A 26,312-nucleotide genomic window follows, 5' to 3' on the forward strand; every position below is an offset into this window, starting at 1 on the left:
CATATGGGTTAGGAGGATCAAATCCTCAGACTTCGTGGAAATCACCCTTATCTTCTGAGCTATCTCACTAATCTCTTTTATCTTTTATAATGATTTGTCATTTCTCTGATGGTAAGAACACATACATAATGAAAACTTGCTCCAAGAGTTTTCTCTAATACCAGTAAAAGTTCCCAGCCCACTTTCAATTGACCCCAATCTTTTCCTTTGCTTCTTTGTTTGTTTCCTTTCCTTGTTTGTAGTCCTGGCTGTCCTGGAATTCTCTGTAGACTAGGCTGGCCTTGAAGTTGCCTGCCTCTGCCTCCCCAGGTGCTGGGATTAAAGGCAAGTACTACCACTGCCCCCTCCCCCCCCCGCCAATCTTTCAAATGACGCCTTGTAGAACCAGTACAGAGAAGCCCATGCCCAATCTCTGCTCTGTGATAGAAAGCAACACCAGCACAGTCTCAAGGATTCTATCATTCTTAGTTTCAGGTCAGAGTTGAAGATTTGGAAAATGAACGAAAATTGCTGGCTGACAGTTACAACAGACTCTTAGAAAAGTGAGTACAAAGTCTGGTCCTGGGGCACTGTTTCCTATAAAAGATTTAGGAACCTTCCAAGTTCTAAACAGATTGACCAGGCATGGTGGCAAATACCTTTATTTCCACATTCCCAGGCAAAGGCAGCAGAGATGGAGGCTAGAAGACCAGCCTGATCTATAGGATGAGTTCCAGGACAGCCAGGACTTTAGAGAGAGAAAGCCTGTCTCAAAGAACAAAACAGAACAAAAGATAACAATAATGATCAAAAAGAAAGGCACCTTGTAAATAGGTCCTCTAACCCTGCCGTGACTTGTGTTTAATATTCATTCTAGGTCTTTTTTCACTTTTCTTTTTTCACTTATTTTTATTTTATGTGTATGGGTGTGTTGCATGCCTTTGTCGGCCTCTGGAGGGCAGAAGAGGGCATTAGATGCCACTGAAGTAACAGATGGCTGTGGGCCACCATGTGTGTTCTGAGGACTGAGCCTGGGTCCTCTGGGAGAGCAACTAGTGTTCTTAATTGCTGGGCCATCTCTCCAGCCTCTCATTTTAAATTTTTACGATTTTGTAATTAAAAAGACCTAGCTGGGCCTTGTGGCACAGGCCTGTAATCTCAGCTACTCAGGACCCAAACCAGGTAGATCCACAAATTGAGAGCCTACTGGACTACAGATGAGTTTGGGGAAAACCTAGGCAACTTAGTGGGACTCTGTCTCAAAATAAAAGTAAAATGAGGGCTGGGGATGTAGTTTAGTGGTAGAGCACATTCCTCGGAGGTATGAAGTTCTGGTTCAATTTCCAGTGCCACCAAAAAAAGTACAGAGACTTTTTTTTTTTTTTAAATCAGTGTGCCTTCTGCCCTAGTAAAAGACAGCAAAGGGTACCAGGTGTGGAATCCTGCACCTCTAATCCCAGCACTTAGGAGGCTGAGGCAGAAGGACCAAGTTTCAGGCAACAAACATAATGAGGTCCTATTTCCAAAAAAAAAAAAAAGGCAAGAGGCAGATTGAGATTGACATAGTTAAGGCTTTGAGGCAGCACCTGGGTCAGCTGACCTTGAAGGTCACCTGTGCCAGGCAGTAGCTGCTGCTGGTCTCTGCATCACTCAGAATATCTATTACCTTCTTGAGTCTGTGAGGGATTTATGGTCCGGCAGGGGAAGGGTGGGAACCCATTGTATAGCCAAGAATATCCTTGAACTTCTCTTCCTACCTCTACCTCTGGAGTGTTGGGATTACGGGGTAGGCTGCCACATTTGGTCCATGCAGTGCTGAGGACCGTGCTCAGGGCACAGTGGATGCTGGGCAAGTGCTCTAGAGTTGCATCCACAGCCTCCTAAGAAACTTTTGTTTCTGAAACAGGGTCTCTCTGTGTAGACTAGGATGTTCTGGATTTCACTATGTAGTCCTTAAACTCACCTGCCTGTGCCTCTTAGAGTGGAGATTAAAGGCATGTGCCCACCACACCACACGTGACCTAAAAAGCAAATAAATAAATGAATTATATATATGTGTATGTGTGTGTGTGTGTGTGTGTTTGTTTGTTTTTCAAGACAGGGTTTCTTTATGTAGCCTTGGCTATCTTGGACTTGCTTTGTAGACCAGTCTGGCCTCCAGCTCACAGAGATCAGCCTGTCTCTCCTTCTCTGAATGCTGAGATTAAAGGTGTGCACCACCATGCCCAGCTTGGGTTTGTTTGATTGTTTTAAGACATTTCTTAAGTGCCAGCCATCAATCTTTAGGAATAAGATAAGCTCTGAGTTCCAGAAGCTGTAGGAGGAAGGAATAGCCCTCATTCACCTCTTTATTTTTATATTTATTAGAAGGGGCATGTGCCACAGTGTGGATGTGGAGGTCAGAGGACAGCTTGTGGGAGTCAGCTCTTTCCTTTCACCACATGCTACCTGGGAACTGATCTCGGGTTGTTTGGCAGGAGCCCATGTCCACCTCTACTGGTTTTTTTCTTTTGTTTTGTCTTAAGATAGAGACTCCCTATATAGACCAGTTAGCCTAAAACTCAGAGGAATCCACCTGCCGCTGCTTCCTGAGTCTGTCACTAACAGCATAAGCCACCACTCCTGGCCAGAAAATCTAATCTTTTTTCTTTTCTTTTCTTTTCATTCCATTCCCTCCTTTTCTTTTTCCTTTCCTTTCCTTCTTTTTTCTTTCAAATTACTTTTAGGTTTTTTTGATACAGGGTTTCTCAATGTAGCTGTGGCTGTCCTGAAACTCACTCTGTAGACCAGGCTGGCCTTGAACTCAGAGATCTGCCTGCCTCTGTCTCCTGAGTACTGGAATTAAAGGAGTCTGCCACCACCGAACATGGTGGGTTTTGTTTTGTTTTGTTGGCCAGGAAGTTTTTAAATGTCAATGTCATGCCATTTCTTTTGCATAAATGACACGGACCTGGCCTTGTATGTTTTACGCTCAAGGCAGGTCTAACAGTTAAATACCATGGAATGGAGGTACAGGTGTTGAAAGGCTTGTTTTAGTCTTTGAGTTATAACAAGTAATTTAAAGACGCGTGTTCTCTAAAGTAGCCATTGGCAAAGGGAGAAAAGGTGAGGAGGTGAGAAAAGAAAGATCTTGCTTCTCAGTTATAACTCTGGTCTCAGTATACCCTAACACATGGGCCCTGACAAAGGAAGCCATCATGTTGGAGAAGTTCCTTGAGAAAAGTGTGATTGGGGTACTAGGGTAGTGGAACCCTCAAAACTGAGGCAGAGGTGATACTGAGTAACTCCTCAGTGCCACTCAAAAGTTCCAAAGCAGTTGGCAAATGACAGTTGCAAATAAAGCCTGGGCAGAAGAAAAAACATGTGGAGAAAGGAATGATCAACTAAGGCCCCCTCGAGATGCTGAAACTGTGTAACAAAGATGCTTTATCATACTCCTTTGAGGACTCATCTGACACTGTGCCTCCAATTTTCAGCATGCTGGATGGCGGTCATCAGCCTCCCTGGGGTGAAGAACTCAGCAGGGAGCAGCTACCTCAGCAGGTCTGTCCACTGCAGGACCAAATGGGCCCTGAGCTGGAGGAGACTGAAGTCTTGCTTCAAGCAACCAACAAGCAAGGTGGACCAGGTCTGAAAGAGCTTTTTCAAGTACAGCACCCTCTGCGTCTGGGGAACTTGGGTCTCTGCTTCTCTAGTCTCCCCAAGCGACGCTGTATTTTGTGGGTAATTGATAACCAGAAGTAAAACATGAGCAATTAGGTCTGATTTAGCCAGGAAGGCATAATACCTGCCTACCTCGAAAGTATGCCTTTTCCCACAAATCTCTTCCTGTTTCGGATGATACAATTTTCAACTTATTGTTTTTAAACATTTACTAAAGATCATGCTAAAAATGAATTACTTTCTCACTCAGTATGGTGGCACACACCTTTAGTCCCAGCACTTGAGAGGCAGATACAGAAGAATCTCTATGAATTCAAAGCCAGCCTGGTCTACATAATGAGTTCTAGGATAGCCAGAGCTATGTAGTGAGACCATGTCTCAAAATAAAAAAATAAAAAAAAAGGAAAGAATAATGAATTTTTTAAAATTCAGTCATTCCTGAGATGAATGAAAAAATCATTTTCTCTTCATCTGATGTAAAAAAATGAGAAGTAAATTACTAATCTTGATTGGTTCCTAAGCTTTTACTACCATTTTAGTCCCTATCTATTTTTCTATTTTTCCCATTGATTTGGTGTTAGGGATTTAACTGAGGGCCTCACACAATTCAGACAAGTGATGTACCAGGCGCTCTTAGCCGCTCCCTGCCCCCCCATTCCCACTTTTGAGACAAAGTATCGCTATGTGGTTCAATCTGCCTCAGACCTTCAGTCTTTGCCTCTATATTCCATTAGAGACATGCATGTTCCACCAAACCATGTGGATTATAGATATACACGCACCACCACGGTTTTGCCTCCTCATTCCATATGGATTACAGGAACACCTGCACCACTGCGTCCAGCTTAACCCATGTTAACTCTTATGTCACAAGAGATAGTTACTTAAAAGATGTTTAAAAGTTGTCAAGATACTGTCGTCTTCATCCTGTCATAGGCCCTGCTGTACAGTCTTTTCACTTTTTCTTTAGAACCTAGTATATTCATGACATAAGGACAATAGGGGACCTTCCCTTTGCCCTCCAGGACATGGCAGGAGGATCAAGAGTTTGAAGCCAGCCTGGGGTACGGAGTGAGACTCTGCCTCAAATGAAACAAAGCAACAAGAAAGAGCATTTGGGTAGGGCAGAAGTCACGAAATAAGAAAGCCAAGGAGTGTACGCCAAGCGCCTCGCAGTATGCATAAAGTGCAAACTGAGTCTTATAGGATCAGAGGAGATCTGATGTAGGTTCTCTGGTGCTCCATGGAGTGCTCTGTGCCCTGAGCAGCAATGACCATCCTTCCCTGAGATACCCACATAACACCTCGCCTTCTTCCAGCTAGGGTGGGTATGGAGATGGGGGCTGCTGGGAACTAATGGCCAGAAGTCACGATGCGGTCAAACTGGTGAGAGACTGGTTTGGATGGTGCTATCAACAAAGTAATATTTGGTGGGGTATTAGCTCAGTTGGTAGAGTGCTTTTTTTTTTTTTTTTTAATTTTTTTTAATGTACATTTGGTGTTTGGCATATATATATGTTGTAGAAAATAAAAATGAGTGTTGGGCTATGTGTTTATTATTAGCCCTGTAATTATTGTGGTGGTATTAGTTCACAAATAATAAGACACAGACACCTGTTAGATTTTATAATTGCCTTACTACCTTGGGCTGGGCTGATATTTCTACCTATGCTGTCTCAATAACCTCACTATCCATCTCCCAGCCCCCATCCAATGCCATCCACCTTAATCATTCCTATCTGGCTACCTTCCATCCATAATCTCAAGATACTTGCTTGTATTCTTCATCTGGGCCTTTCCATGTCATTATTGGAGTCCTTCCTCCCATCCCATGTGGTTTCTTCTCCATGTTAACCCAACATGGCGGCATCCTTCCTTCTCTCTTCCTATCTGTCTCTCTCCCATGATTCTCCTGTCCTCTAAAGCCTAGGAACCTTAGCCATGCCTATACCCTGCTCTGCCCTGACTAGGTATAGGACTTTAATCAACCAATCATGTATAATATCTTAGTCAGATTAACAAAACAAGGATAGGTGTATCAGGGCAGTAACCAGATCTTGAGGGCCAATAATTAGCATCAAAATAAAGCATCAGAACAACCCCCGGCACATATATGCCTGTATGAGGGAGTCAGATCCACTGTAATCTGAGTTACCGACCAGATGATTATGGATGCTGGGAACTGAACCAGGGTCTTCTGGAAGAGCAGCCAGTGCCATCTCTCCTGTTCTAGTCATCCACGTGAGTGTCTTGTTCATGCTTCCCTCTCTATCCCACACTTCCTTGGGAATTCTACCCTCTTGATTTTTACCTTAGAAGTATAAGAGCCACCTCCATTGACTAGGTCAGCAGCCTAGATGGCCCTTCTGTCTGCAAGAGGAAATGACTTTTCATCATACAGCCAAACATTATTTCACGCTTGATTCAACTCTGCCTTTGGTTGCCAATAACTGGTTTCAAGCCTCTGCATTCCTTTTTCAGATGCTCCAGATGAAAAGCTGAACCTTGAAAGCACCAACATCCTTTACCACCAGCAAGAATGGGAAGAAGAGAGCATCCAGACAATAACCACAGAGCCACCATCTCCAGAAGAGTGGTCTGAACTGCCTGCTCACCTCCCTTTGTTCCCACAGATAACTCGGAGAGAGGTAACAAGCTATTCTGCTGAGAAGGTTCCGGCAGGGACCTCCAGCGAAAAATGTAAAGAGCAAAGCTGTCTTGATGCAGCAGTATTTAGGAAGTGCTGAGGGGGCTGCCAGTAGACAGGACCCCATGCTTCACAGCTCATAAGAGATAGACTCTGTGGGGCACGGCGACACACGCTGCAATCCCAGCTCTCAGGGAGGCAGAAACAGGCGGATCTCTGTGAGTTCGAGGACAGCCTGGTGTACAAAGCGAGTCCAGGACAGCCAAGGCTACACAGAGAAACCCTGTCTCGAAAAACTAAAGCCCCCCAAACAAAAAAGAGGTAGGCTCTTCTTTAGTTTTCATTAAAAGTTTTAAAAGGGGTCCTAGAAAGATGGCTCAGTGGTAAAGAGCACTGGCTGCTCTTCCAGAGAACCCCATTTCAATTTCCAGCACCCACATGGCAGCTCACAACTGTCTGTAAGTCCAGTTCCAGGGAATCCAACACCTCACACAGACATTCATGCAGGCAAAATACCTGCACATGACCTAAAAAAAAAATTAAAAAGTTATATTTATAAAAAATGTTTAATTTACTTTAAGATACAAATATTGTATCTGCATGTCTGTCTGTCTGTCTGTGCCTGGTACCCATAGCTGTCAGAAGAGGGACTTAGATTCTCTAGGACTGGATTTATGGTTGATTATAAACTACTGTGTGGATGCTGGGAACCAAACCTGGGCCTCCTGAAAGAGCAATAAATGCTCTCTCTCTCTCTATATATATATTTTCCTGAGACAGGGTTTCTCTGTGAAGCTCTGGTTGTCCTGGACTCACTCTGTAGACCAGGATGGCCTCAAACTCACATAGATCCGCCGGCCTCTGCCTCCCTGAGTCCTGGGATTTGAAGTGTGCACCATCATGCCCTGCTAAATCTTGTACATTCTTGAAGAAACTTGTTTTACAACCATCAACAACCTCTTTAGAGAGAGTTAATGATCGAACCTGTCACATTTATGTTTGCTTTCACCAATTTTTTTTCACTCTGTAGTCCAGCGAACCAAATGCACAAGAAGAAAATAAGCTGTCCCAGATGCTAAGTGAGCTGCAAGTGTCACACGCAGAGACCACACTGGAGCTAGAGAAAACCAGAGACATGCTTCTTCTGCAGCGCAAAATCAACATGTGCTATCAGGTGCAAGGAGAGCCGACTCCAGAAAGGGGCAGGGAGCGGGGCATATGGGAACCACACACACGGGGAGGCAAACCACGCTCTGGTTCCTAGGGCTGGTGGTTAGCAATGTGTTGCCTGTGGAAGAGCTTGGGGACTCACACATGCCCAAGCACCCTGGCCCTCCAAGTCAGCTACGGGACAGCTCATGGAATGGCAAGGGCTAAGCTTCTGGGTCCATGGAAAACCTAAACTTTCTTCCTGGGTCAAGCCTGCCCTGCTGAGGAGGTGGCAATCTCCTTTCCCCAGAAAGGTGTGGTGTTTAAAGTCAGGGCTCTTTGGTTCTAGAGACACCGAGAAGAAAGTTCAGCTCTTATTTTGTTTCAGGAGGAGCTGGAAGCAATGATGACGAAAGCTGATAATGAAAATAGGGACCACAGTGAGACACTAGAGAGGTTGAATCACCTCCTAGACCTCAAGAACAGCCGCATAAAGCAGCTGGAAGGTATTTTAAGAAGACATGGCCTTCCGATATCTGGCAAGTCTTAGTACTTTGTTTCCATCTTGGTGATGTCACATGACTAACAGCGATTTTTATCCCTGATTTTATCCCTCCTGCTTTCACCACTTTATCTTGGTGGTTTTGATACACAGTTTGATACGTGGTCAGTGAGACTCTCTGATTTTTTCTGGAGAATTTCAACAGGGCCAGCGGTGCTTCCAGTGGTTGGAAGAGGGTCATTAAGGGTGACCTTAAGGCTGGTGAATCTGTCCTTCCTTCTCTGTCATTTCTTCAATCCATGTCTATCAGCATATAAGCAGGTCTTGCCAGGTAACAAGACCTTTGTCACTCATTTCCTGACATTCTTTTCTGTGACTTCCCTCTAAAAATTTTGTTGTAATTTAAGGGTGCAAGCAGAGGCAGGGGAGGTGTTACCCAACGCGTTTCCTAGCCAGGTTCTTCCTGTTTAGTACAGTTACTTCAGAATATGGTCTGGTCTCAACCTTGAGTGTTAAGAAGTAGGCTTTGTCATGCTCAGTGGGGAGAGAGATGACTTACCCTAAGCAAACTCACCACACTCTACTATTTAGTTGTTTTTGTTGTTGTTGGTTTTTGTTTTGTTTTTTGAGACAAGGTTTCTCTGTGTAGCTTGGCTGTCTTGAACTCACTCTGTAGATCAGGCTGGCCTCAAACTCACAGAGATCAGCCTGCCCCCCCCCCGCCCCCGCCCCCCAGAGTGCTGGGATTACAGGCGTGCGCCCCCGCCCATGACTCACGCTCTGATATATATAAGGCAGAATGCAAGTCACTGCCATCAGCACATGTGGAGGCACTGTGGAGTGAATACTCCTTTCTGGCAAGAGAGTCAGTGACCAGCAGGCTCCCTCCTGAGCACAGGGAGGCTTACCCTGTGTGGCTTACCACAGCAGGGTGAGTGAGTCTAGCAAGGCTGCAGCAAAATAAAAAGGCACTCCTCCCTTGCATTGAATCCTCATGGCTTAGGTTCCTTCGCTTTCACTCGCTGTGTGCTTCCTGCTGAGGCTGAACAGCTTTTCCACATACACTGCTTAGTTGTGTTATTTCTTTTGAGAATTGCTCATTCCTACCTTCTGTCCACGATTTAATAGTATCTTACTGATTTCTACTTCCTTATATGATAAGGCTATTAGCCTTGTGTCCTGTAATGTCAATTTGAACATATTTTAGTTATATAAAATATTTATTTATTTATTGTTTTTTTTTTCTTCAACACGGAGATTTTTCTGTGCAGCCCTGGTGGTCCTGGAACTCACTCTGTAAAGCAGGTTGTCCTTGACATCATGGAGACCTGTCTGCCTTTGCTCCCAAGTTCATGCACTGCCCAGCATTATAAAATCTTATAACTGAAGAAAATATCAATTAGCTGAGTGAGGTGCCACATGTTTTTAATTCAAGTACTTGGGGAGGCAGAAGCAGGTATATGTCTATGAGTTCAAGACTAACCTGGTTTACATAGCTTTAGTGGAATTTTTACCAGCAACATGGCTATTGTGGCAAGGAATCATGTCCAAAGACCTAGGTCTGTGTGGTCTGGCTGGAATACAGACACACTCTTAGAATACACTTTTAATCCCAAACAATGACGTCTAGTTGAGAAACAAAGTGATGAATCGGAGAAAGATTTGACAGAATGATTCAGTGATAGAATATGCCCAACTCTCATGAGAACAGACAGTGTAGAGAGAGAGTAGAGGACAGCACAGGGACACAGCAGAGTTTGTGCAATCAGGAGAGTATAGTTCAGTTGAATATAGGTGAGCTTGTGTATTTCAGTTCGTGGAGTTCAAAGGCAGTTTTTCCAAGCAGAGCAATACAGTAAGAAACTGAGAGAAGCCAGCTTTGAATCAGTCAGCTTGGAGAAGAGTTTTGAGCCAGAACAGCTGAGTTGAACATCCAGAGTTTAAAAAGAGCTAGAAAGGATGAATTCATTCAACAGTAAGTCTCAGTCTTGAGGCTAAAAACATTCTGGGCCTAGCTTAGCAGACAGAGACTGGAAGCTGAAGTCTTCAAAATTCAGGCTTGTAGAAGATTAGATTGTACGGAGGCTAGCTACCTAGGCTAGAGGCCTAGGGATAATTAGCTAGAAACATTCTGGTCTTAGCCCAAGCCAAGTATTCATAAAGCTTGTGTATGGCTCTCATCTTATCCCCTCATCTGAGGGAATAAAAACAACATTTACACATAGCAAACTTGTCAGCCTGGATAACACAGTGAGACCCTGTCTAACACAAACAAATACAAAGCAAAACAACAATAACAAAAAAGTTAAATCAATTAGTCGATTTCTGTATTAAATTTCTTGTATTATATTTTTATTTTTTTTATTAATTAATTTGTTTATTGAGAAAGGCTCTCTCTATGTAGCCTTGGCTGTCCTGGAACTCACTGTGTAGATCAAGCTGGCCTTGAACTCACAGAGATCGACTTGCCTCAGTTTCCCAAGTGTTGGGATTATAGGTGTGAAACAGTGAGCCTGCCTCTACCCTTTTTCTGAGACTCTTGCTATGAACCCAGGCTGGCCTCAAGCTGGCAATTCTCCAGCCTGTTTCCTGAGTACCTGAGAGTATAGACATTCGCCACCACACTTCTTTTTCTTTTTAAAAACATTTATTTACTTTGTGTGTGTGTGTGTGTGTGTGTGTGTGTGTGTGAGAGAGAGAGAGAGAGAGAGAGAGAGCACTTATGGAGGTTAGAGGACAACCTATAGGAATTGGTTCTCTCCTTCCAGCACGTAGGCTCCACAGAATCAAACTCAGGTCCTTAGACTTGGAAGCAAACACACTTATCTGCTATGCCATCTCAACAGCCTCTCCTCTCCCCTGCTCACCTTTAAACATTAAGACGTTGGTGGGTGCTAAAGAGATGGCTCAGGGTTAAGAGCAGTTGTTGCTCTTGCAGAGGGCCTGGCATCAGTTCCCAGACTGGCATGGAGACTAACAACTGTCTGTAACTCCAGTTCGAAAGATCCATCAGCCTCTTCTGACCTTCTGGGCACCACATGCATGTAGGGTATGTGTATATATGCTGGCAACGTACCCATACACATAAAATAAAAATAAATAGTTCTTCAGCTTTTTTTTTAAAAAAACGTTTCTTTTTAGCTTTATTTAAGTACATGCATGTATATCTGTGGAGATAGATGCACTTGTATGCAGTGCCCACAGAGGCTTGAAGAGGATGTTGGACCCCTGGAGCTGGAGTTGCAGGCAGTTGTGACCTACCAGAAATAGATGTCGGAAATCAAGCATAGGTCCTCTGGAAGAGCAGTGCATATTCTTATCTGCAGAGTCATGTCTCCAGACAAAATACATAAAGGAAAACATTCTGATATGCCAAGAACACTTTTATTCTATGATTTCACTCGTCTGTTTGTTTTCAAGACAGGGTTTCTCCACATAGCTTCGTCTGTCCTGGAACGCTCTCTGTAGATCAGGCTGGTCTAGAACTCACAGAAACCCACCTGTTTACCTCCTGAGCACTAGGATTAAAGGCATGTGCCACCACCATCTGGCCGGATTTAACTCTTGAAGTAGGGTCTTCACCATCAACACACTGTAAGGTCTCAGATGGTCCCACTGTGGAGTTGCGCACATCTGAAAAGGTTTCTGATTGGTTGGCCTGGAGAACAACGTGCAGATTTGGTTCTGTCTGCACATCTTGCACCCACTGACAGTATTTTCAGCCTCTTTCCTCTAAGGTTTCTTTCTCACATTTTATTCTCATTACCCTTTGATTCAAAGTGGATTTCTTCACCTCTCATGAAACCAATGTCTGAACAGAAAGCAAGGGGACCCTCTTTTAACAGAGCTGGCCTGCCCCAGCCAGCCTTCCCAGGGAGCAGGGATGACGTGACGGGCACTGCCTATCACCTCTCATTTCCTCTGAGGCCAACCTAACAGTCTTTTGAAAGCACAGCTTGTTTCTAGTGCTTCTCTTCAGAGTAACTCAGATCCGCAGGGCTTTGATGTGAGTCAGGGTGGCCTGCAGGGTGGCACCCATCTCCTGAGGGTAGAGTTTACTTCCCAGCCCCTCATTTTACCTGTCCTGTGATGCAAGCAATGATCATTTGGCTTCAGGAATTCAAAGCTTCTGGCTGTTATTGTGCTGCTTTTCTGGTTGGATTATGTGGTTTCTTGAAATAATCTTAGCTTGGACTTCCACGATTTATTTCCCTTCCATTTATCCTTGTCTTGTCCTAAAGATGAGCGCTCTACCTTTTCATGGCTAGGCAGTGTTCTTTCCCCTGTAGAGCAGCTCCAGGACATTGCTTACGGCACCCTGCAATCATCACTGCCAGCCCACAGAGGTGAGGATGAAGTGGACATTTCTTTGCTGCACCCAAGTGAGAACCTTTTTGAACTGCACATCCAGCAGGCTTTCCTGACACCTGATGCCCTCGTACAGACCGGAGATGCCCAACCTACCACTTTCTGCACTTATTCCTTCTACGATTTTGAAACTCACTGCACCCCGCTCTGTACGGGTCCACAGCCTCTCTATGACTTCACCTCTCAGTACGTAGTGCAGTCAGATCCCCTCTTCTTGCGCTACCTTCAGGGAACTTCAGTCCGGCTTGATCTCCATCAGGCTGTGGCTAGTGAGCATCATGTCCTTGCCACTGGATGGATTTCACTTGACAAGGTGTTAGAGACTGTGGAGAGAGTCCATGGCTTGGCCACACTTACTGGTAAGTGCTTGTGGCTTCTTGTAGTTCTTAGGTTTAGAAGCTTTGAGAAATAAAAGAATAGCCAAGAAATACCACAGCCGCTTTCTGGTATTTCTCCCCTCTTCATCCTCTGCCCCCAGGCTGGCCCTGGACTCATGGCAACCTTCCTGCTTCAGCCTCTCAAGTTCTAGAATCACAGGCATTTCACCAGCCAGGCTTCTGTTCTAGTCTTGACTCTTACCACACTCTGTTTTCTATGTTTTTCATACCTTTTGCTGCTCAGGAGCTGGTGGAGAAGACTTGGGGGTGTTAAAGTACTGGCTGAGGCTGTGCTTGCCTCTAAAATCCAGCCTCCAGGCATGCAAAAAGCGAAAGAAAGCCCAGGCCTACCGGTCAGTCAATGTGCTTGGAGCTTGGAAGGCCCCGAAAGATGAGGTGAGAAAAAAAAAGAAGTACTTATGCATCTCAGAAGGATATCAGCCAGGCAACCCTCAAAAAGGGCCTGCTCTCCCATTCCCTGTGAGCATCCACTGAACATGAAAAACCGGTATAGCAAAGCCGGCCCAGATTCTTCCTGTGGTTAAACTTGAGCAGAAATGAAATCACACCCCAAGTCAGATACTTTCCTTTGCTATGAACTAATCAGCTTTTCTGTCGTGGTCTCTCTCTTTTTTTTTTTTTTTTTTTAACTGAAATTCTTATTATACCCTGTGACCCTGTGACTGACACTGAAATGAAGGCGGTCTGTGGGGGCTATGCCTTCACATGCTGGAGCTAGCTGGAGCAGGTCTGCGGCAGTTCCCCAGCAGGGAAACTCAGATTCAATTCCCACTCCCCAGAGCTCCCACTCCACACTTACTACTTACTCAAGTCCCTCTTGTCACCCTGTTTCCGGCTCCCCGGCCTGGCAATCCCCTCCTGCTGTGCTCATTTTCAGAAGCTTGGTGAGCTTCCTGCGCCTGCATGTCCGTTTCACCAAAGTTGGAAATTTGGGAGCCATTAACTCTCAAATAGTCTTTCCACTCCAACCATAGCCTCAATACTGTCAGAGCTCACAACACTGTCTCACAGGGAATACCTGTTGAGCTGAGTTCTTCCCATTTTGGTCATCTGTTTTTGTTTTTGTTTTCCTCCTCTCTAAGCACTGGTTCAAATATTCCCACTGCTATACTTTGACTGGCTTTCTACAAAACAAAATCTAGTAGTTAAAATGAATGAATTTAACATCAACTTATTTACTTACTGTTTTTGTACATGCCATGGTATGCATGTGGAGGTCAAGGGACAACGTGCAGGGGTTGTTTCTTTTCGCCTACCACGTGGGAACTGGGATCAAAGCTAGATCCATTCTCCATCATTCTGTAGGGTAAGCCTGAGGATGAGCACTCCTCCAGCAGCTACCAGAGCCAGGGGCAGGTGGACGATGGCCATCAGGCTGTCTCATGACCCGGCAGAGTAGGTTTCTAGGCCATGGTTCTTCTCAACTCAGTGGGCTTTACCTATACCAACTTCTCAGGCTGCCCTTTATCTTAGTCCAAGATCAACATCTTTCCAGTCCAGATCCGAGACCCGGATGCCTCGGAATGAGCTGCGGATTGAAATCACCAGGTGCTGTGGCCTCCGGAGTCGATGGCTGGGAGCTCAGCCCAGCCCATATGTCATGTATCGCTTCTTCACCTTTCCTGACCATGACACCACCGTCATTCCAGGCAGCAACAACCCATACTTTAAAGACCAGGCTCTGTTCCCAGTGTTTGTGACGCCTGACCTGGACCAGTATCTGAGGCAGGAGGCCCTGTCTATATATGTTTTTGATGATGAAGACTCAGACCCTGGCTCCTATCTTGGCCGAGCCCTCGTGCCCTTGCTGCCTCTTGCACAAAACAAATCTATCAAAGGTGGGCGTTACACCTTTCGGCCTTCTCCCCAGTGTCACCTTCCTGTCCTTCCCCAGCTTTCCTTTACTTACTTGCTTGGAACAGTCTTTCATTTAAAAAAAAATATCATTGTTATTATGAATGTGTATGCATGCCATGAGTCTGTGATTGAGCACGTCGCCTTACACATGTGGAGGTCAGAGGACAACTTTATAGTCAGTTCTCTCTTCCTATCTTTACGTGGGTTCTGGAGATCGAATGCATGCCCCTAGATGTATGTGGCAAGTGCTGAAACATGTCATTGCTCATGTGAAAACAGTGGGCTTCAGCTCCTTTTAGCTGCACAGTCAAGATTCGCAAGGAGTTTCAACTTGCAGCCGGAATTCCATACCTCTTATCTCTGAAACCTTAATTTAGACTGGGACTTGTTATTGTGTTTGTGCCTTTAATCCTAAAACTTGGGAGGCAGAAGACAGCCTTGTCTACATAAGTGTGTTCCCGGGGCTATAAGACCTTGTCTCACAAAACAACAACAAAACTGTACAACAACAAAAGTCTTTCCCATGCTTCCCAGTACTTGCCTTTGTTTAAAGACTGTTGTTTCTTAGTTTATGAGTAGAGATCTGAGTTACCAGTCCCTCATGATCTCATTGCTTTTGAAGACATCAGAGATGATGGTGACAGATGATGACAGAGGCAGACATCAGGGGTCTGAAGCTGAGCTTTATTCTAGCTTCCATATTTGCTGACCTGGGATTGTGGGGTACACGAAGCAAAGGCTTCTGTCTGGAGAGAGTGAGGAATGAGTCCCAGGCTCTTTATCAAGCAGCATAGCCAGGACAGGCAGTGTCAGCCATATTTAACAAGATTCCAAGCACTTTCAGAAGTGTGTGAGGCCTCTCTCTGACCAGTATCACAGTTCTTTAAAAAACAATATTTGTCATTTCTTCCTGATAGGAGAGGCAAGCCACCTGCTAATCAGGGACACAAGTCATTTCCTGCCATTCAGGAAAATGTCACTTTGCTTGTTTTCTTGGGAGCACTTGCCTAAGTGGTGGATTCTGGGGATGGCCACAGCGTAGTATTTAGTGACAGTAAAGGTGATGTTGTCATGGCTGCCAGCTGGATGACTGATGACAAGCAAGCTGCACTCCCCTCCATGTACCTTTTCATCGTCTCTTCCTAAAACTGGGAAATGCCTGTCTTCCCCTATGGTAATCTCAGTATACTGATGTTTGATGTTAATTTTCTAATGCTATGAATTTTGATGTATGGTAATTACTAACAGAGACCATGGAATTTTAAATGGGGAGAAGCAGAAACGATGCTCGTGAACACTCGGTAGCCTGTCTCATGAGACCAGGCTTGACCGGTTTCTCTGTGTCTCTTAGGTGATTTTAACCTCATGGACTCTTCGGACAACTCCAGTGGATCCATTGATGTGCAACTACACTGGAAGTCTCAATACATGCCCCCAGAGGACTCCCTGATGCCAGAACCTGAGATGGAGGGGAAGGAAAACAAAGACAGCTTGGAAGCCTCATTCACGGAAGAACTGGGCCCTTTTCTTCTCCAGGTAAATCTTCAGGACTCCCTGGGCAGCAGACCTTTACACATCCTATGAAGCCAATTAGAGAGGATGGTCTCAGGGCTGGAGTAAACTTCTCCCAGGAGTGACAGGTGTCATGAGATAATCTAGAAACTCCTGATGAAGCAGATGCTTGGCTTTTACTGTGTAGAGGAACAAGAGCAGGAGAGAAGGAAAACCACATGTTGAGCTGTCATTGTTTAAGGCTGTCTGTCTCAGATCCAGGACCAGTTAGCATCTACAGAGCCCCCCACTGAGTCTGGCCAGAGTCAAGTGAAGAGAAAATCTGCAGCGGCAGTAAAGAAGCCCAAAGAACATAAGGTTGTAAGCTACTCAAGAAGAAAACACAGCAAAAGAACAGGTGTCCAAGGCAAGAACCGAATGGAATATCTGAGCCATCACATCATGAGCGGGAACACACTACAGGTGAGATCTGAGAGACCCTGGAGAGCAGAGTGTATGCGGGCATCAGAGGGGAGGAACAGTGAAGGCAAGGGAGGCCACAGTGCCTCCAAGCTACTTCCACACACATTTCTAAAGCCCCAGCTGATTGTCTCCTATCAGCGCAATTTAACTCAGCACATTAATGTGATGCACACAATAACTGAGGCTTAGACCATTAATAACACACATGCTATGCATTTCTTTAAAAGGGACTGAATTTCTAAAGTTCACACAGGCTAGCTTTAAGAAGGAAGTGTGAGAGCTCACCACTCACACAGTGTCCTTGTCCTTGCTCTGAAGCAGGTGCACTACACTGATCAGAAGTTCTCAGGGCCCAAGCTGCCTAAGGATGGTTGTTTGAAAGTTCAGGACAAGAAAGAGGAAACACCACCATCACGTTCAGCATCAAGACAGGAGGATCCCTCACAATCTGTAAATGGTATTGTCTTTCTAAGGTCTACTCTGTATTTCATCATGAATTTGCTTTCTTTTTGTAATGTTTATTATTTTTCATTACTTTTAATTATGTGTCAGGGTGTGTGTCTGCATGTGGATATACGCGTGTGGAACCTGAATGTAGATGTCTGTGGTGGCCAGAGACATGGGATCCTCTGGAGCTGGAATTACAGCTGGTTGTGAGCCTCCTGACAAAGGTGCTGGGAACTGAACTCAGGTCCTCTAGGAGAACATGAGTTCTCAACCATTGAGCCACCAATTATTTACTTGTTTTTTTTTTTTTTTTTTTTGTGTGTGTGTGTTTGTTTGTTTTTTTAATCTTATAGAGTGTCTTGGGTAGTTTTCTATTGCTTGATAAAACACCATGAGTGTCTTATTTGTGGCTTCCAGTTTGAGTCCAAGACCATTAGAGCAGGGAGCATGGCATCAGGCAGGCAGACATGGTGCTTGAGAAGGAGTTGAGATCTCATATCTTGAGACACAACTATGAGGCAGAAATACTGGGAATGGCCTGAATCTTTTGAAATCTCAAAGTTGTCCCCGGTGGCCTACGTCCCCCAACAAGGCCACACCTAATCTTTTCCCAACAGTTTCACCAACTGGGGACCAAGCATTCAAATGAGTGAGCCTTATGGGGGCCATTCTCATTCAAACCACCACACACTGATAAAAAGTTTGTGAAAAATTAGTGCTTAAGCTCCTGTTTTTCTTATAAGTGTGAGACTTAGGCCAATAAAGGCTTGAATTCTCAAAGAAAGTTCCCTTCCTATATGTTTATAACTAGCTAGCAAGCCAGCTACAATTTGTAGTATGTTAAGGTTACTTTGTAAATAATGTTTGCAAAGAAATAGGAGGGCATTATTGGCTCACTTGTGAAGTCAAGTTTTTTGTTTTTTTTTTTTTAAACATAGAGTAAGGCTGAGCGGGAGAGATGGCTCATAGTTAAAAGCATTGGCTGCTCTCCCATAGGACCCTGATTTGATTCTTAGCACCCACAATGTGGCTCACATCCCTTTGGAACTTCAGTTTCAGAGAATGGCACACTCTTTTCTGGCCTCTGTGGATATCAGGCATTCTCATGATATGCGGACAGATACGCAGGCTTACATCCACATGCATAAAATAATAACATTTGTTACTTGTATTTTATGTATGCAAAAAATTTTTTTTATTCTAACCAGTGAAACCAAGAGGAGAAAAAGAAGTAAAAATTACACAGGTTGGAAAGCAAGTAGTCCTATCCTTATTTGCAATTGAAAAAAATCATGTTTCTAAGAAATCATTAAAAACAAATTCATAGCTGGCGGTGGTGGCACACACTTTTAATCCCAGCACTCAGGAGGCAGAGGCAAGTGGATCTCTGTGAGTTTGAGGCCAGACTGGTCTACAGAGCTAGTTCCAGGATAGCCAAGAAACCCTGTCTCAAAAAAAAAACAAAACAAAACAAAACAAAAAAAAAAAAACCAAAACAAAACCCAACCCCCTCCCCAAAAAAAATTCTACAAAAGGGGTAGCTGGAGAGATAGCTCAGCATAAGACTGATTCACCAAAATCAACCATATTTACATACATTAACAATAAAGTATCCAAGATGAAATCCAGAAGACAACTCCTTTCACAGTATCATAAGGAAGAATGAAATACAGAGGAGTAAATTTGACAAAATCTAAGAATGCTGGCACACACCTTTAATCCCAGCTCTCAGGGAGGCAGAAGCAGGTGGATCTCTGTGAGGCCAGACTGGTCAACCGAGTCCAGGACAGCCAAGGCTACACAGAGAAACCCTGTCTCGAAAAACCAAGAACAAAAAACAACAACAACAACAAAAAAGAAAGACATCTGAGATCTATACAATGAAAACCAGAAAGATTTTCAGGAAGCCAATTGTGTAATTGAGATGATTTGGCAGGTAAAATCACTTGCCTACTAACCTGACGACCTGAGTTTGATCCCTAGAACCCACGTAAAAGCCTGATGCAGTGCCTCACCTCTGCAGTTCTAGTGCCCTACAGTGAGATGGGAGGCAGAGACAAAAAAAAAAAGTTGGAGGTTCTTGTATGAGACCCTGTCTCAAAAACAAGATGGAAGCAGAGAACCAACTTCTAATACATAAATAAATCTCTTTAAAAAAGTTATGAGAGGCTGGGTGTGGCAGTGCACACCTTCAATCCCAGCACTCAGGAGGCAGAGGCAGGTTGGATCTCTGTGAGTTCGAGGCCAGCATGCAGAGTGAGTTCCAGGACAGCCAGAGCTACTATCTTCAAAAACAAAAAAAGTTATCAAGGCTAACTTTTCAAAGTGGGATTCCACAGCTCGGGGAAAGGCACCATCCACACTAAACATAAAATTTCCCCCAGGATGGACTTGATGTTGCATACCTTTAATATCCACACTTACACTGGGAAGGAAAAGGCCACTGGCTTTCTATGAGTTCTAGTCTGGCCTGGTCTATATGATGAGTTCCAGGCCAGCCAGGTTACATAGTGAGAGCCTGTCTCAAAAAACAAGCAAGCAAGCAAGCAAGCAAGCAAACCAAAAAACCAGGTCAGGGACAGGAGAAGACTTTCTACATCAATTAATCAGGATAATCCCCCTGATAAGGCCAGATGTCCATCTCTCAGGTGATTCAAGATTCTGTCAGTTGAGAAGTAACATGAACCACCACATAAACATTTTAAAAAGAGAGGGCCCCAGATAGCCCACACTGGCCTTGAACTTGCTATGTAGCTGAGGGTAACCTTGAACTCCTGGTTTTTCCTGCTTTCACCTCCGAAGGGCTGGGATTATAGTCACATGCCACCATGTCTTTCTACTACATTTGTAGTTGAAGAAGTCACCAAGATTTACCTCAGCAGAAGGGCATGTGCACTCCACTGCTCCCCCAGAAGGGTGTGGTGGCCACGTGGGGAGAGCAGCCCAGGATGGGAAGAGTTTGGGGAGGTCTTGGGGATGTGCCCACCACTACCACATACTGTTGGACTGCTTGCTTTCCAACAGTGTGGCTGTCTTCTTCAAGTCCCTGGAGAGATCAGCCTGCCTGCCTACTTTCTTTAGTTTTTTATCAATGTTTACTTTCTTAGATTTTATGTGTACGCACATTTAGTCTTGCATGTAAGTCTATGTGCCACATGACACGTATACCGCAGGACACTTGGTGCCCACAAAAATCAGAACAGGGTGTTAGTTTCCCCCCTAGAGTTGGAGTTACAAAGGGCTGACAGCTGCCCTGTCAGTGCCAGGAAGTGAACTCAGGTCCTCTGGAAGAGGAGCCCAGTGTTCTTAACTGTCCATCTCTCCAGCCCATACTTTCCCTTTTCCTTCCGTCTCCTTCTCTCCTGTTCCCTCCATTGTCTTTGTCTCTCCTTTTTTTTCCTGTTCATCCTTCTCTTCCCACCCCTGCAATGTACCTTGTGATGACAGACTTCGGAACACAGCGTTCGATTCTGAAGTAGAAATGATCTGACAGTTGCACTGCTGTGGGCACTGGCTCTTTGCGTGGAGAGGAGACAATGTACTGAAAACATTCTGTATTCCAGCCTCTTCTTTAGCAGAGGAAGAATCCAGTGACCAAGCCTCTGAAGTCAGCGAAGGACAAACTACCGACAGTGACGAAGTCATAGTGACACCCCAATCTAAGATGGGTCCTAAAGCCGTAAGTAACTGTCGCAGCAATTACTTGTTAGAAAAGCTTAGTGGATACACACGTGAGGGTCAAATCCAGGTTCAAGAAGCCTGTTGAGAAATGCAAGTTAGGTGAAAAGTCTATCAATGTCAACAGAAATCTGTTGCTACAGCAGTGAAAGTGTTTCCTTAGTCTGATGTAAATGACAACTGAGTTCAGCCCTTCTCTTTCCTATTTGGATCCCTGGCCACTCACATCCTTCACTGTGGACTTGGTCATACCCAGCTAAGCTGAGGCCATTTTTCAGGTGAACATTCACCAACATTCAGGTGAACAGCAGGGTCATCAGTTTCAACAGAAGCAATTTACCTGGCACTCTTGCTTTCCTTGATAGCCTTGTGGGGGACAGCATAGGTTCTTTTTCTTTTGTTGGGTTTTTGAAACAGAATTTCTGAGTAGTCCTGCCTATCCTGGAACTTGCTCTGTAGACCAGGCTGGCCCGGAATTCATAGAAATCCACCTGTCTCTGCCTCCCAAGTGCTGGGATTAAAGGTGTGTGCCACCATCACCTTAGAGTATAGGTTCCTTTATTCCAGTATTGATTATTGCTATTAACTCTCAAATCACACATTGCATGTTGCTTTAAAGACTGTAACGGGTTGAGAGGCCACAGAAACATGCAAGAGGTTTCAGCTGCAAATAAAGCCTTTACAGCCATAAGATGGCAAACCTGCTAGGGGTTTTTGGACCTGTGCTGTGGCTGCTGTTGTAGAACCAGGCTGCACTGTGGAGCCAAGCTGCAGGAGTGAGGTGAATGACAGGAGGGTAGGTGGCAGTCAGATGGTGAACCAGACAGGTTGACAGCAATTGAAGTATTTGGCTGCCTCAGAGAGCAGGGACTCAGCCAAGCTGAAGTCCTTGGAACTGTTGCGAATTCTTTGATTGCCAATCCCCTGACATTTACATCACACTGTTAGTGACAGGTGGGATTGTCCTTCCTCTATGGGGCTCAGATGAGAGTTACTTTTCCTCGGTCTGACATTTCTGGTAAGTCCTCAGTCTGGGTTTCATTATATGCTTTTAATATGTCCGTGTGTTCCTACAGACTCAATTTGCCTTGACAAATTTACAAGGTGCCTTCCCTTCTATGCCCAGGAATAATTCCTCATCAGCCTGTGCCACGTGGGTAGTACTGGACAGATGGTGCCAGTCGTATGTTCACCCAGCTACACAGTCGTCCTTCAAGCTCAAAGTGTAGTCTCTCAGGGCAGGGACCTGCCTGAAAAACCCAAGAGTGGGATTCAGGTTGATGTCAATAACCATGTTCTCTTCTGTTGTGTCTGCTCTATTGCATTTCATTATGTTTTTTTTTTTTTTTTTTTAAATTATGTACACAATGTTCTGTCTGCGTGTATACCCGAACACCAGAAGTGGGCACCAGACCTCATTATAAATGGTTGTGAGCCACCATATGGTTGCTGGGAATTGAACTCAGGACTTCCAGAAGAAGCAGCTAGTACTCTTAACCTCTGAGCCATCTCTCCAGCCCTGTCTTTATTTATATGTAAAGGGTGTTTTGCCTGCATATATGTCTGTGCACATATGTGCCTGGTGCCACTGGAAGCAGGAAGTGGGAGTCAGATCCCCTGGAACTGGCATTACAAACAGCTATGAGCCATCACATGGAGACTGGGAATTGAACCTGGGTCCTCTGGAAGAGCAGCCAGTGCTCTTGACTTCAGAGCCACCTTACTCCTCTAAGCTATCATTTTGAAAAGTGTTAGTGAAAAACAAGCAAAACCCCACAAAAAGTCAATGGTTTCCTCATGTAGGCTATTGAAAAGAAAACAAAAAATAAGTGGTTTTGAAGAAGCAGCCTGATTGCCTGTGGTGGCCCACACCTTTATTCCCAAAACTCAGGAGGCAGGGGCATGCAGATCTCTGTGAGTTTGAAGCCAGCCTGATCTACAGGGCTAGTTCCAGAATAGCCAGGGTACAAATAGAGAAAAACCTTGTCTCGAAAAGCCAAAAACAACAACAAAAAACAAAACAATGACAAAAACAAACAAACAAACAAAAAAAAAACAAAACAAAACAAAAAAACAAAACAAAAAACAAACCCAAACCCAATCAGCCAAAACCAAAACCTGTCTGTCTGGCCCACGCTAGTCTTGAACTCAGGATCTTCATGCCTCAGCTTTCCCAGTAAGCCTGGAGGTAGCCAGGAAAGGCTGGCTCAGAATGACGACTTATTAGGAGATCGATCAGATTCTTCTTAGATTTCCCAGTGACTCTGCAGCAGTTCAGTCAAATTGTCTGTTGGTCCCTGGCTTGCCCGGGAATTGTCAGTACATAATTTACTGGAGTGTGCCAAGATGAATTTCTAGACAGTGTTAACACTGCAGCCTCATTTGCCTTTAGGAAATCAGTGTTTCCATTGCAGGATTCGGAGAAGATGTGCATCGAAATCATCTCCCTGGCCTTCTGCCCTGAGGCTGAAGTCCTATCTGATGAGAATATCCAGCAGGTGTACGTGGAGTTCCAATTCTATGATCTGCCTCTCTCAGAGACAGAGACTCCAATGTCCCTGAGGAAACCGAGGGCAGGCGAAGAAATCCACTTCCACTTTAGCAAGGGTGAGCTGTCCTGCATGGTGAGTGGGCAGGGAAGGCAAGCAGACTCTAGACGGGACCAGGTCTACTCTGGGTTTCCGATGGAAGTGAATCCAACCATTTCCTCTAGTTCTAGTTAACTAAGTAGTATATGCATATGGTTTAAAAATATCAAGTAAGCCTGAAAAACAGATCTTAATTAAGCAGTCATTTGTTCCATTTTTCTACAAATCACTGTCCCCATGATTAAACGCTCTGTAGTGGCTTAACTTTTCAGCTAGTTTTAAAATTTACTTATATATCTAAATAATGTTTCTATTATAATTCTGTGACTTACTAATTGTAGATATTCCTATCTTGGATAAAACTTTTAAGCTATCTTACTCTACATTCATGTCACTTCACTCCCATACAACTGGGTCATAATTATTCCAATGCTTATTGTTATTCTAAAATATTTAAATATTATCTCAGTGCAAAGTACCTTCACTTCCCTTGACATCTACTGCCTGCCTCTGCCTCTATAGAGTGCTGGGATTAAAGGCATATGCCACCACGCCTGGCTTATTTTAATCGATGTTTTCAGTAGCTTTTTTAGAAAGCAAATTTGGAAGTAACTAAGTATTTTTGCAGAAAGTCAAGTATGAAATATTTTTCTCCCCTATTTCATTGATACTTGAAATCTACACATACACACACACACACACGGCAGACAGCCACAGATAGTATAAGCATAATTAATTTTAGCTATTTTCTGTTTAAAATTTCATTCATATTATTTATTAGCTTTTTGAGAAAGGGTTTTTCTTTGCAGCCTTGGACTCACTTTGTAGACCAGGCTGTCTTCAAACTCACCAGATCTGCCTGCCTCTGCTTCCTAAGTACTGGGATTACAGGCGTGAGCCACTATGACCCGCTTTCAATAAAACCTTATGAAACAGGGAGCCAGCTAGTAGGCCTGCTTTGCCGATGTCTACTTCTGTGTCACTGTTGGATATATCAGTCATGAGAGTCCTGTATACAAACAGCAACAGTAGTTTGTTTCCTGGAAACACTGAGGACTGCACCTCTTGTACACTAGGCAAACGCTGTACCACTGAGCTACAGCTTTCCTTTCTACCTTTCATACAGTGATTGACCTGGACCCAGTGAAGCAGCGAGGCCGAAGGCAGTTTTTGTTCGCCATGCTGAATGCTCAAGATCCTGAGGAGGGGCGGTGAGTCTCTGCTTTTCATAGCGGGGACAGTGCAGGCATTCAGATGGGCGTTACAAAGTTTTGAGTTCAGTTGTGTGCTTGTATCTCCCATTTACTTGAGTCAACTTCATGTGTTTGACTGCCTAACCAGTTACATTAGGGCTAATTCATGTTTCATCTGTGGTAGGGACTGGTGTGTGGGTGACTGCAATGACTTGAATCCTAACAGTTGTCCTACATGGGGCAGCCAGAACATTTGGACCTTCCAAGGCTACTCAGCTAATTTCTCAGATATATACAAGTACTGCCGGCAAACCAATACAATCCATTGTAAGATCAATCTCATATTTCACTTAAAAGAACTAGCTGCCCTTCCAGAGGACCCTAGTTTGACTCAATGGCAGCTCACCACCATCTAGAACTCCAGTTCCAGGGGTTCCAATGCCCTCTTCCAGCCTCTGCAGGCACAGGCATGAATGTTGTACACAGATAACACACACACATTTTATAAAACTTGTATGTATGGGTGTCTTGTCTGCATATCTGTTTGTTTCCTTTGGCTTAAAAAAAAAAAACATTGCTTTTATTTATTCTTTTCTAGAGGCAATCCTCTTCTAAGTCATGATAGATTTCAGTTGTCTTAGCCTTTGGTGGTATTTTTATAAGACTGGTAGAGTAGACAGCACCTTGTCAGAGCTGGTTTTGAAATTCCAAGTCTCACTTTGTGGCTTTTGCAGTGTTGCTTGAATGCTCTTGTAAGATCTTGTCTAGCCCATGCCAGTAACCTGGCTTTCTGTAGACTTTGGGACTGGATCTAACATCCTTTCTCAGAGTGCTGAGGCTCATAGTCTCTCTGCTCCGGGTAGTGGATGTTGTCCTTTCAGTGAAGGTCTGGAGCTGAGTTTTCAGCCCTATTCCTGTTGTCTCATCACAATTAGCAACATTTGGTTTTCAAAGATTAATATAAGAGCCAGGAGAGAAGTGGCACCTAATCATAGTACCTGGGAGGTGGAGGCAGGAGGCCAGCCTTAGATAGCTATGTAGGGAGTTGCAAGCCAGTCTGGGCTATATGAGACTGTTTCAAAGAGGGTGAGGTTGAGAGAGACTAGCGGTTAAAAGTGCTTGCTTCCAAGTCTCAGGACTTGAATTCAATCCCCAGGACACATAGATGGAAGGAGAGAACCAACTCCCATAAGTTGTCCTCCAACTTCTGTGGATACTAAGCCTTCTCAAAACTTAGTTCTGCCTTTTGGCTCTTATCACTTTAGAAAGTGGAGGGGGCAGGGTTTCAGATTCATGTGAAGCTGATGAGCACATGCTTTTGAAGTCTTTCTCCTACAGCTATATGCATTTCATTCTGGAACATGTCTAGGGCACGATCCCCAGAAGTGTGGAGCTATCTATCTTTTAAAAACATTTAAGTATGTGTGCATATGTGTAAAAGTCAGTTTCTTTTCTTATTCGTGATTACTTTCCAAAAGAATGTTTTTTTTTTATTTTTAACTGTTATGTGTATTGGTGTATGTATGTCTGTGTGGAGTGTCCACAGAGACAGTCTGATCTGCTGGAACTGGAGTTATAGATAGTCATGAACCATCAGGTGGGATACTCAGGTCCTATGGAAGAGTAGCCAGTGCTCTTAATCCTTCAGCCATCTCTCCAAACTCCATGATTACTTTTCAGAGTGGGGAGGGGGTCCTTACTGTATAGCCTTGCCTGACTCGAACTCTGTATGCAGATCAGGCTGGCCTCAATCTCAAGAGACCTATCTGCTTCTACCTCCCTAGTTCTGGGATTACAGGTGCACATAACTTTCAACAGTATTTTAGTTTGAAAAGGTAAGGACCTAAGTAAGCAATGCTCCGTTAAATG

General features: G+C 44.3%; 1 protein-coding gene across 1 annotated transcript in view; it reads left to right on the forward strand.

Annotated features, from left to right (window-relative positions):
- Positions 1-26,312, forward strand: part of Rpgrip1 (RPGR interacting protein 1) — a 43,701-nt gene that overhangs the window by 16,450 nt on the left and 939 nt on the right. The window contains exons 9-22 of the mRNA XM_055621666.1: positions 469-542; positions 3,456-3,598; positions 6,133-6,290; positions 7,320-7,463; positions 7,827-7,977; positions 12,230-12,667; positions 12,930-13,081; positions 14,202-14,544; positions 15,915-16,099; positions 16,337-16,537; positions 16,859-16,994; positions 20,548-20,663; positions 23,077-23,269; positions 24,377-24,461. Coding sequence (XP_055477641.1) covers positions 469-542; positions 3,456-3,598; positions 6,133-6,290; positions 7,320-7,463; positions 7,827-7,977; positions 12,230-12,667; positions 12,930-13,081; positions 14,202-14,544; positions 15,915-16,099; positions 16,337-16,537; positions 16,859-16,994; positions 20,548-20,663; positions 23,077-23,269; positions 24,377-24,461 — 2,519 coding nt within the window. The remainder of the gene's footprint in view (positions 1-468; positions 543-3,455; positions 3,599-6,132; positions 6,291-7,319; positions 7,464-7,826; positions 7,978-12,229; positions 12,668-12,929; positions 13,082-14,201; positions 14,545-15,914; positions 16,100-16,336; positions 16,538-16,858; positions 16,995-20,547; positions 20,664-23,076; positions 23,270-24,376; positions 24,462-26,312) is intronic.

The sequence above is a fragment of the Psammomys obesus genome, unplaced genomic scaffold (assembly GCF_907164565.1).
Source record: "Psammomys obesus unplaced genomic scaffold, mPsaObe1.curated_primary_1811, whole genome shotgun sequence".
NCBI classification, from domain to species: domain Eukaryota; kingdom Metazoa; phylum Chordata; class Mammalia; order Rodentia; family Muridae; genus Psammomys; species Psammomys obesus.